The 12,951-nt window shown below is 34.7% G+C and overlaps 1 protein-coding gene across 1 annotated transcript in view; it reads left to right on the forward strand.

Moving 5' to 3' along the window:
* Positions 1-12,951, forward strand: part of LOC145287997 (monocarboxylate transporter 12-like) — a 71,776-nt gene that overhangs the window by 43,589 nt on the left and 15,236 nt on the right. Inside the window, exon 2 of the mRNA XM_080135997.1 lies at positions 10,002-10,335. Within this exon, the coding sequence (XP_079992123.1) occupies positions 10,002-10,335 (334 nt within the window). The remainder of the gene's footprint in view (positions 1-10,001; positions 10,336-12,951) is intronic.

Here is a 12,951-nt window from a genome sequence, read left to right on the forward strand (position 1 = left end):
CTCGCTTTGCTTGTAATATATGTGAATACATGTGTTTTCCTAAAAATCCTGTGTTGCTTTGTTCTTATTACCATTTAACCCCATAACAACTGGCGACGACGGATTCAACTTTCACACGGGTTAATTCCACAAAAAAAAAATTCTAATTGACTTCAAAAGAATTTCGGATTTATAAGCTAAGAAGTCGGTTGGCAATTATCTTCTAAAAACAAAAACCTAAAAAAAGAAAAAAGAAAACGAACACATGGCAAAGTTATCAATGCAATTGTAAGTAATCTTTGTGTCTCTATATTTAAATTGAAAAGAACCATACGAAACGCATTTTTGTAATGTTTAAAAATTAATTTGAAAGAAGAAAGAAAAAAAAGAGAAAAATGTTGACCCAATTTTCACTGCGAGAACAATTCTATTTTAAACTGTCGATTGTTTATTTGTATGCAAATTTGAACATCTGCGGAGGGAAACATTGGTCGAATCAATATTTTTACAAAGATAAGTACTGCAACGAATGTGACAGGAAGGGCCACAAAGCGACCCAGTGCAGGAAGAACAAGGTCAAGAACAGTGTCCGACAGACTAGATTTGACTTGGATTCGGATAACAACCGGCACAAATATGTCACAGTTAACATCGCAAATAAAACTGTGCATCTACAATTGGATTCTGGGTCAGACTTATCCATCATTAACCTTAAGATGTGGAAAAGATTAAGGGAACCAACCATGTGGAAGACGAACAAATCAGCTTGAGTTGTAACAGGCGATAAAGTGGAATTTGAGGTGGAGCTCACACTCCCGGTGACCTTAAATGGTGTTACTAAAAAAGTGAAAGTGTAAGTACATAGGGCATCCGAAAACCTGTTCGGTATTGATTGGATGGAACGATTCGAATTGTGGGACGGACCTATGAATAAATTCTGTCATAGGGTAGAAACTCGTCTACAGAAGTGCAACAACTGAAGGATGAGTTAAAAGAGGGATTTCGAGAAGTAGTCTCACCAGGACTAGGAAAATGTACAAAGGCTATAGCAAGATTCGAACTAAAAGAAAACACTCTGCCCATTTTCAAGAAGAAACGTAATGTCCCATTCACAGCAACAGAGAAATTGAAAAAAGAAGCTTCAACTGAAACTGCAAAGCCGGAAGCTAAAAAACCCGCACCAAAAGAATATCCCAAGCCAAAGCAACCTAAGGAGTACTTGTCTTTGAAACAAATTAGCCATGCCGATAGCCTATCTAGGCTGATACTATTGAAAAGGGGTCCATTTGAAGATTCCATCATTACCACTCTTCGGACAGATAGGGAAATAAAAACAATGATGGGCAACACAATCAGAGAACTCCTAGTGTCTCTACCAGAGATTAAAAAGGAAGCATGTCAACAATTTCTACACGTGTATAGGATTACACCCAATCCGAAAACACCAACAGCAGTCTCACCTGCTGAAACGATGTTTGTGCAGAAAGTGAGATCCGTTTTTGACAAGCTCTTACTCAAACAGTCAAGGCCACTAGTGACCACTTATGTACCCAGTAAACATTTCAGATCCGGTGAAAGAGTGTTTTTCAAAAGTTATAAAAACAACACATCATTCTGGGAGGTGGGTACAATTACTAAGAAAGTCGATGGCATGGTATATATCATTCAAGGACCAACATATACTCACAAACGTCACCAGAACTAACTAAGAAGATGTCGATTAGTTGAAACCAGCGACAGTCCACTATTGGAAGATGAGCCGATAGACACTGTCTTCGAAACTTTTGATCTTGAACCTCCTCAACCAACACCTGAACTACGGCGGTCGTTCCATAAGAGAAAGTTTACCGAGCCATTGATGGTAAACCCTAAAAGGAAGAGCTACTGACAGCTTTTACGAACAAAAAGCTTGGGGGGTGGGGGTTTGGAGACGCCCCTCCATGGGATTAATGGACTATCTCATGACGTCACTTCCTCTGGTGACATCACTTCCAGTAATGAGTGCCTGGAGTCAGAGATTACCATTTAACCCCATAACAATGAATGTAAACGATTTTTTTCAAAGTCGTGTCTCACTTTTTGTTTCTTTTGTCGATGTCTCCTTGCATTTTCATCTCTTGGAGGCATAAGTATCCTTTCCTTTAATTCAGACAATTGCTTTCTCACTAACTCCTGGTCACCTGGCATTTCCTTAAGCCACTTTTTAAGAAGCCTTTGCTCTTCTTTAAGTTGTCCTTTCTCTCTCTGTCTTCTATTGGCTGTTTTAATAGTTTTTCCTTGTTTCTCTCTGCCACTCCAAAGTGATCAAGGCTCACTGACTGAAGAATTTTAGTGAAAGACTGCAATTTCATTTCGATAGATCACTTCAAACTGTTTCAAAGAATGAAGGACAACTTGTCATCCAGTGCTTCCCATCTTTTGTCATTCGCCCGAGGCCAGTTGATACGAGTTGCACTCTCATACACACTGAGAGGGTTAGGTTGACAAACAAGTGATTTTGAGTACTTTGAGTAATTATCCTGACTCAGGATCACTTCCATTGATTTAGTTACCTCAGATGGAGGTTTACGTTGTTGTTAACTTAGACATCCCGTTTTTGTGCAATGGATGCGCATTCCCTTGACACATTTTTTTTTTTTTTTTTTTTACATGGGGGTCACCACTTATCAAGGCCAGGAGCTACTCGGGGATAAGGGTTATTGTGTGTACACTGATCAGCGGGATAGTATCGTAGTAATAGTTAGTATTGAGGATTTGATAAAGTGTCATTACTTAAGGGGGCGGTTCATCAGGACACTTGCAAAATTGTGTCTGCAACAGCATTGTAAATCCGTGGACGGTCCATGTTAATTAATCAGGTTGATGCTCTTATTCTCCCTTCCCTCATTTTCGGGTCATCATGGGGGTATATATCTATATATTAGTGGCCTGGCAAGGCCACAGGAGAGAAATCCAAGTGAAAAAACCCTAAGCAAAATTAATCCCAAAGCAGCAAAACTAAAGTTGCCAGGGCACCACACATACAAATGTAGGCAAATTTGGGCGTATTTTATTCATTTGAAAATATAGGTTCTTTTTTACCAATTGTCATAAAATTTTAACCATAGAATAGTATTATAATCTTCAAAAACCCTTTAAATTTTCATGTAGTTCTGTCCCATATAACCAAAAATATGAACATTTCAATATTCAATTTGGCTATGAGTATAGATATATCCATATATATATATATATATATATATATATATATATATATATATATATATATATATATTAAAACTGTCCTCTTTTGGCAATTTTATAAGTTTGAAATCTTAGCAACTATTGACCAGAATTTAACAAATGAAGGCTCGTTGGAAAGCTAATGACATTTGCCCTTAAGGTGACATATCATTGTTTCAAAAAATGGAGAATCACTTTTCTGTATTAATGTAAAATGAGCACCTACTTTATGGGCACCTTTTTTTTTTGGGGGGGGGGGTCTGTTATTTTTTTAGGAGTGGAGTTTATTGTGGCTTGGTAGACCAACACAAAACCTACCTTAAAAACTTGTTTTCTATAGGTTTCCAGGTGTGATAAAAATAAGTATTTTTCCAGGTATTAAGCAAAAATCTGCATGTACTTGCATACACAACAATGGCCACCACTTATATAGCATAAAGAATTACATTGCTTAATACCCGGAAAAATACTTATTTGCGGAAAATTTAAATACAATATTCATTTTCAACACACTCGAAAACTTTTAGAAAACAAGTTTTTTTTAGGTTTTGTGTTGGTCTACCAGGCCACAATTACCAAATAAACACCAACCCTAAAAAAATAACAGACACTCTCCCGACAAAAGGTGGCTATAAAATGAGTGTTCATTTTACTTTAAATTAATATAGAAAAATGATCATCCACTTTTCAAAACTGTAATTTTTTCATATCTTGGAAACTACTCGTTTCCTGGGATTTTAACTGTTATTTTTGTTTTCATCACCCTCGAAAATAGTGGTAATTTTAAAGGATTTTTTTTGTGGGTGGAATGATACTGCACCTTTACCAATATTTCAATCATAGTCATTTGTTTTCCTAGTTTTGCATATGGATTGCAAAATATCTGATATTATCTCAAAACCTCTGGCCTTGATGGAGGGGAGACTAAAACTTGTTGTTATGGTTTCAAATGATCTGAAATAACAGCAGGGGAAGACTTGATTCCAAATATTTCTCATATGTTATATCTCCCCTCTTTGGTTTTCAAACATAAAGTAAATTTCACAGTGTATAAGAATTATTTGATACTGAAGATATTCATAATCGTACCCTATTTCCTAAAGAGGGGAGATATAACATATGAGAAATATTTGGAATCAAGTCTTCCCTTGCTGTTATTTCAGATCATTTGAAACCACAGCAGCAAGTTTTAGTCTCTCCTCCATCAAAGCCAGAGGTTTTGGGGAAATAAATAAATATATACATATATATAGGCAGTATTCTTTCATTGATACAAGTAAACAAAAGTGAAAGTTTCTGTTTTCTATTTTTAATACAGTTTTTCAAATTGGTTAACCAACAATCTGATGTTATATTCAAATGTAAATAGGAACTCATCATAATTGCAAACGTTTTGCCTTTTACAGCCAACCTGTTCGCCTGAACAACACTGATCGTTCTCTCTATCTTAGAAGCAAAACTTCCAATGACATTCCACAATATATAGCATTAATCTTGAAGGCATGATTATAATTCAACAGTAATGCTTTAGCAGTGTCAGAAATTTCGTGAAAATAGTGAATAATTCCACCCCATCTTTCCAAGCTTATAACTCCTCGAAAAATGTAATTCAAGCCCTAATTTTTTTTTTCAATTAAAGGAGCAAGGACCAAGGTTTTATTAAAAAAAAAAAAAACAAAAAAAACAATGTGTTTTTTTTTTTAAAAAAGGTTTTAAACTTCGGACTTTACAGGTAAGCTTCTAAAAAAGCGATTTTTTTTTTTGTTTTCAATTTGAATATATTATTTATTGACCTTTTCTCTTCAATTTGTGATATATAAAACTCCACGACATAAATTATTATTTACTTTTTAATAGACATTTCAAAATGAAAGGCGTGAATTATTCGACCCCCTATCTTTCCAAGCTTATAACTCCTCGAAAAATGTAATTCAAGCCCTAATTTTCTTTTCAATTAAAGGAGCAAGGACCAAGGTTTCATTAAAAAAAAAAGACAAAAAAAACAATGTGTTCTTATAAAATAAGGTTTTAAACTTCGGACTTTACAGGTAAATTTCTAAAAAAGGGATTTTTTTTTTTTGTTTTAAATTTGAATATATTATTTATTGACCTTTTCTCTTCAATTTGTGATATATAAAACTCCACGACATAAATTAATTATTTACTTTTTAAGAGAAAGTTGAAAATGGGTGACACTTGGGGGGCGTGAATTTAAAAAAAAACGTTTGTCTAAAATATTATATTCGGTTTATTGGAAAGAACATAACATTTCACATTGACCCTGAAAATATCGTAAAAATAGAATCAATAGAAAAATTTTGATAGATTTTTAAAGTTTAAAAATTGAAAAATATTGAGTTCGGAAAATTCATTACTGTTTTTAAAAAAAAAAAAAAATATTTTTATTACTTTTAAAACAACTGTAATAGTTTATTTTGGAAGTATAATCCATAAAGAAAATAAACAACCCACTTTTAACAGAGAAATTACGAGATTTTTATATTGTATTCGCAGTTTCGTGTTAGGGGTGTCAAAAATTCCTACAAAATTTCTGATACTGCTAGTAATGCTTGATAATCTTTAAATTGTCAAATACACCATCACTTTTCTCATTTTGGTTATTTTCGAGATTGAAAGTGGCTAAGGCTGTATGTATGCAGCAGCACTCAACCTAGGTGGGTTGAATTGGCTTCCTCTAAAAGAGAAAGTATCAAAGCAATATGAAATTCACAAGCAGTCCTCTGTCAATTGTACATCCCAATCAGGGAAGATGACAATGTAAGTTTTTTTGTAGTTCTTGCAGGGAGGTGCTAACATCTTCTAACATACAGCACCTGTTATTTCCAAATGGTTACTCATCTGGTACTGACCAGGCTTAATGTTGCTTAACTTCAGTGATATACAATGAGAACCGGTGTGTCAATATGATATTATTAAGGCTGTACACATCCTCAATAAATTTGTTTTTTTAATAGTTAAAAGAAAATTGAATTAGTTTGCATATATTTTTGAAGCAATGCTCACATACGCAGCAAAGGTATCAGTAGATTTAAAATCAGTGAGAAAAGTACTTCAAACATTAATTGAAATGTTTTCCACAGAATTTGTATATATATATATATATATATATATATATATATATATATATATATATATATATATGTAGTCCTGGTAAAATCATAAGACCACTTAAGAAAGTAAGTGTTTATGCATATTATCAAATTTTTAATCAAACAAATGGTTGAAACCATTGCCAAAATGGAAAATATGATGGAAAAAAATGAAATCTGTTTCATTCGAAACCTTAACCCTGATCTAATAATTATTTTTTAAAAAACAAACATTTTCATCTGGTCAAAATGATAAGACCACTTTAATAAAATCGGCTAGTTTTGAAAAAATGAATATGAAAAGCTTTCTATGTTACTAAAAGCAACTTGTTAGTGGATAAAAAACATCTTACTAAATTATAAATGGCAAAAGGAAAACCATTATCAGAGTTTGAGAGAGGAAGGGTCTTTGAGCTTAATAGAGGTGGACTCTCCCATAGATCCATTGCAAACGAAGTGAATCCTAGCAAAACGGTCATCACAATTTTTTTAGAAATCCAGATCAATATGGGCACAAAAAGAGTCCAGGTCGACCAAAAAAAAATAACCCCATCACTGGATCGCCGTATCAGAAGAAATTAAAAAAAAAAAACTCCAGTATGAGCTCAAGTCGATTGAAAAGCTAAACAACAGCAGAATGTAGTCCTAAAACCATCAGAAGGCATCTGAAAATGAAGGATTTCAATCATTTAAAGCGACTGCAGAGACCACGTCTTCTTGAACAGCACAAAACTAACCGACTTAAATATGCCGCCAAATACCAGACTTGGGATGAAGAGAAGTGGGAAAATGTAATTTTCTTTGATGAGAAAAAGTTTAATCTAGATGGTCCAGATGGATTTCAACACTATTGGCATGATAGAAACTTGCCCAAAGAGACTTTTCCAACTTGGCATAGTGAAAGAGGGTCTTTAATGGTCTGAGGTGCTTTCTCGTCAGCTGGGACCCAAAAGTTGCAAGTAGTGAAAGGCTGGCAAACATCATTGAAGTACATTTCAATGCTTGAAAATGCTTCTATCAGGACTGAAGGTCCACATCTGTGTGGAAGAAATTGGATTTCCAGTAAGACAATGCTGTGATACACACTTCTCGACAAGCACGAGAATACTTTTCTTCAAATAATATAGAATTGTTAAATCATCCAGCATGTTCTCCGGACCTCAATCCCATTGAAAATCTTTGGGGATGGATGGCAAAAGAAGTGTTCAAGGATTGAACCCAGTATGATTCGATAAAGGAACTTTCTGATTCAGTTTTCAGTACATGGGATAAAATTCCTTCACAACTGATAAAAAACTTAGTCGCAAGCATGCCAAAGAGAATTTTTGAAGTAATTCGTAATAATGGAGGCTATACTAAATACTGAGACCCTTTTTAGTAATTTATAATTGCCTTTTGTTAGGCAAATTATCAGTGATCTTATCATTTTGACCAGGTGAAAATGTTTGTTTTTTAAAAAAATAATTATTAGATCAGGGTTAAGGTTTCGAATGAAGCAGATTTCATTTTTTTCCATCATATTTTCCCTTTTGGCAATGGTTTCAACCATTTGTTTGATTAAAAATTCAATAATATGCATAAACGCTTACTCTCTTAAGTGGTCTTATGATTTTGACCAGGACTGTATATATATGTATAAATATATAAGAACAGGTAGTTAATAAAACATGTTTATATATACACTGGTAGCTAAATTGAATATTGAAATGCTCATATCTTTGGTTCTCTGGGACGAAACTACATGAAAATTTGAAAGATTTTTGAAGATTATAATATTAATACATGGTTAATATTTTATGACAATTGGTAAAAATTAACCTATATTTTCAGACAAATAAAATATGCCCAAATTTGCCTACATTTGTATATATATATTAAAAAAATTAAATGGACCATCTTGTTGTAGAATAAGTTAGTCATGCAAAAGCAATCAGTCAATCTGAAAATAGAAAGGAGATGATGTATTCCTACATCTCCCCCTGGCACTAAAGTTCCTTTAAGCCAGGTTTATTGTACGGCTGTAAATTTTTCAATGCCCGCGGCATCTTGGGTCTGCCACCAGGTACATCAGCCGTGTTGGGGGTATTGCTGTCTGGGAGTGAGTTCGGTATTGATGTGTTTGTCAGACCAGTCAGAGGCAAGTGTTGTGGCGAAACATTGTTGTTCCTCATTGGATGCTGGCTTCTGTCATGAGTTATTGCAGTTGGTATAGGGATTAAGCACCTTTTCAAGAATCGTCTATTCTGTAAAGAAACTCTCCCGGAGTGGTGCATTCGGATTCGATATTGTCGGTGTGGTAGAACCTCGACGATAGTGCCTGATTTGAGCCACTTGGCCTTCTTCTTGCACTCTTGAACCCACACGTGGGATCCGACTTCCAAGGGCAGCAAAGTTTTTACATTAGTATTGTATTGCTTTCTCAAGGCCTGATCACGGACAGCGAATTTCTTCTCGCGTTGTTCAGCAGAAATTATCCAATTGCGATGAACCTGGTAATGTTGGGGGTTTGAAGGGATACTCTCCCACAATTTTCGATAAAACAGAATCTGTGCAGAACTTAATCTTATCTCCGGTATAGGTGTGTTTCTGTATTGAAGGATGGCATGAGCCGCTTTGTCATTATTGAGACTGCCGTTGATCGATATATTGTTGTGAATGACTGCCAATTCAGCTTGTTCGTTTGACTGTGGGTACACAGCAGACGATATTTTGTGTTGAACGCCCCATAGCAGCAAGAAATCATCAAAAACAGCAGATTGGAATTGCGGTCCTCCATCAGTACTGAGTTCTTTTGTCGCACCATAGGCTATAAAAAGTTCTCTGAAAATCTTGATGAGATGAGCCGAATTCATTTCTGATTTTCTGCAATGGTAGATACACGGCCAGCAACTGATTCTGTCCACAACAACGAGGTAGTTGAAGTCCCCGATTTCAAAGTAGTCGCTGCAAATTTTTTCAAATGGGAATGTAGGAGGATCGTAGAGGGACAGTGGTTCTGACGGTTGAGTAGGCGCATTTTCTGTGCAATCCTTGCAATAGTCGCGGCGGTGCTGAATATTTTTGGTGATTCCTGGCCAATAAACAGAGGCTTTTGCACGATTCTGCATAGCACTGACCCCCTGATTTGCAGAATGAAGATTCATCAAAACTCTGTTGCGAAGAAAAAAAAAAGGGTGAAGTAAGGGGAATAGGAGGTAAAAGAAAAATGATAAAAAGATTTCACATGAATGTGAAATCTTTTTATCATTTTTCTTTTACCTCCTATTCCCCTTACCTCACCCTTTTTTTTTTTTTTAACCAAGTAAGATCTGTGACTTACTTGTAGTTTCATTAGATACTTTTATATGCAAAATCCGATCCTGCATTTTGCTAATTCCTGCCCTCTGATGAGAAGGAGAGTATTTCTTCGAAACTCCGCGGATTAAGGACTATCCACTTGTCTTGTGCTTCCTTTTTTAAAATTAAATATGTTTTTAACTCTTTTTCAAGATGTCTTTTAACATGTTTTATTAATCATTTGTTCATATATATATATATATATATATATATATATATATATATATATATATATATATATATATCTCATTTCTGTTGTATACAAATTATTATTTTATTTTTGCTATTTGTTAATTTTAATTCCTTTTGATTGCTGTTTCTTAATTATAAACTCATATTCTTGTTCTTTTGTAGCACGTGTTGGCTGTGTTGGTCTGAGTGTAAGCCTTTTTATCAGTCCAATTGTGGTGAGCATTTGCCGAAGGAAATCACCACGTCTGTATGCTATCATAGGAGGACTAATTACTTCCCTTGGTTGTTTATTCATGGCTTTTTCTAATAAGATGCAACATTTATACATCAGCCACAGTCTTGTATTTTCTGCTGGATGTGGTATCACTACAACTACTGCCAACATCATGCTAGGTCGATATTTTTGTCGGCGACGAGAATTAGCTGAACTCATTGCAATGGCCGCTACAGGTATTGGGGCAACCATCATGTCCGTCCTATTTCGGGTGCTCATCAGGTAAGCCAAACCAATTATATTTGTTTATGGAGTGTTTTTTTTTTATATATAAATTTTTTTGGATCATCTTTTCCATTTGGTTTTGTTTTAAACACTGTGTCTGCTGTTTTTTTTAATTGTTTTTTTAACAACTAAATAAACAAAAGACAATAGATTTAATTATTGTCTGTGAAACATGTATAAGGTGTAAAACAATAAATCTGAAAAGAGAGAATTTCACTTTTGGAGAGAGTTAGAATTTCTCATTTAGAAAGAATGAGAATTTTCCATTTGGAAAATGTGATAGTTTCTTTGAAAAAAGAAAATGTTTCCTATTTTAAAAGTGAGAGTTTCTCGCTTTTAAATAGTGAGATTTTTTCATTTAAAAGTTCCTCATTTAAAAATTCCTCATATAGAAAGAGTGAGAATTTCTCTTCTTCTGCTTCTTATGTATCAATCTTCTTATCAATCTTTTAAGATGGGAAAATTGAGAATTTCTCAGTTAGAAAGAGTTTCTGATACATAAAAAGCTAACATTGTAACAAAACAATAACAATTTCACATTTTAAAAGAGTGAGAGTTTCTTATTTCCAAAAAGTGAGTGTTTCACATTTTAAAAGAGCAAGAGTCTCTCATTTGAAATGAATGAGAATTTCTCATTTACACAAGTGAGAGTTTTTCACTTAAAAAATGAGAATTTCTCATTTGGGATCAAATTTGATAATTTTGCAGGGTTTTTTTAACGTAAAATTATCAAATTTTTTTTATTGTTAGTCCTTATTGAATACTAGCGGGGGGGGGGTATCCGGCATTGCCCGGGTGTTTTTAGGTGTGTGTATGGGGGGGGGGATAAGTTATAACCCTGAAACGATGTTGAAAAAATCAGAAAAACCAAATCAAAAAAAAAAAAAATACAGCGAAAAAAAACGCTGTGTGTATAGGGGGGGGGGGAAGTAAACTAAAGAATAAGCGAAGTAAAAAAAATAAAGAAATGTTGCCCGCGTGTCTAAAGATGTAAAAGAAATAAAAATAGTTTTGGTTGTGAGGCTGGATTGAACCCGAAACGCGGAGGTGAAACTAACTCCAACCACTTAACTGTCTAGACTAAGAGTAAGAGGAATTGATTATAGCGTTAAAATAAGGGTTATAAAGCGAGTGAAAGAGGTTTGATTGACAGATAGCCACAAATTAGGTCATCGCGGGAACGTTATGAGATGACGTAGCAGTATTTTATTTTTTATTAAATTACGTATTTCATTTCCTGTCTAGACATCTCTCTCTATCTGTCTCTCTCTCTCTCTCTCTCTGTTTGCGTTTGTGTATGTGTCTCTCTCTCTCTCTCTTCTCTCTTCTCTCTCTCTCTCTCTCTCTCTCTCACTTCGTCTTCCTTACTCTAAAGACTGGAAAATGGCGTCTGGCTGTTTTTATTTTTAAAAACTTCGATCGTTAATATTTTTTGGAAGCATTTTTTTTTTTTTACTTCACATGTTTGGCTTGTTATTTTTCGTTTAACTATCGTATCTAACTATTTAGAATGTGCTAATAAATTTGATAACGTTGCCATAGCGTAGAAGTTCATAGTTTAGCTTTAATTAATTTTTTTTTACCGATAACAACATTTTTAAATTGTAAATTCAGACCGCCATTAGAGCTTGCTGATGTCAAGATCACGTGACATGACTCGGCGGGTTTTAAATACAAGTTGACCAAAAATAAACGGCCGCCTGTATACTTTATGTAGAAGAGTTGGCGCCCGTATTTTTTGGGGCAGTTATAAATCGATTTAAAAATATGTAATGCTTAACATTAAAATGTCACTTTTTTGCCCCCCCCCCCGCAGAAAATCGATCAGTTGACGCACTTCTGATGGTCATTTTGAGCCAATTTTTCGATATTTGTCGTCCGGAAGGTGGGGCTTTCATATGAGACCAGGTTTGTGAATTTTTGTTCCGTCGGTCGAAAGTTTTTAGCAGACACACAAACATACATACATACATACACACAAACATACATACATTTTCGCTTTTATATATATAGATTAATCTATTGAATATTGCTTTGGTTTGCTATTCTTTTCAAATAGGAGATAATTTCTATGGTGAAAAAGGAATATTTCATAACTAAATTTATAATTCACTATCATTTATTGTAGCTTTAAACTAAAACATCTATCTAAAAATCACCCCTGCTCAGGTCATAAAAAATCTTAACACTTCAAAAGCATGTGGACCTGATCTCATCCTGGCTGTGCTATTAAAAAAGTGCTCAGCCGAAGTAGCTCCAGTTCTCTCCAAACTCTACAACAAATGCCTTAATGAATCATGCTTTCCGGGCTGTTGGAAAACTGCTTCTGTGGTACCAATATTCAAGAATTCTGGCGAAAGAACTGACCCATCAAATTATCGCCCCATTAGTCTCCTCCCACTTTTTGCCAAAATATTTGAGACCATAATTAACCATGCTCTTGTCCGGCACCTTACAGATGCTAAACTTCTGACTGACAAACAATATGGATTTAGACAAGCCCGTTCCACAGCTGACATCCTCACTGTAATCTCTGAACGTATATACCATTCACTGGACAAAGCGGGGGAGGGCAGAGCGGTAGCTCTAGATATATCTAAGGCTTTTGACAGG

This window comes from Euprymna scolopes, chromosome 11 (genome assembly GCF_053919585.1).
Source record: "Euprymna scolopes isolate OS-2025 chromosome 11, ASM5391958v1, whole genome shotgun sequence".
NCBI classification, from domain to species: Eukaryota; Metazoa; Mollusca; class Cephalopoda; order Sepiida; family Sepiolidae; genus Euprymna; species Euprymna scolopes.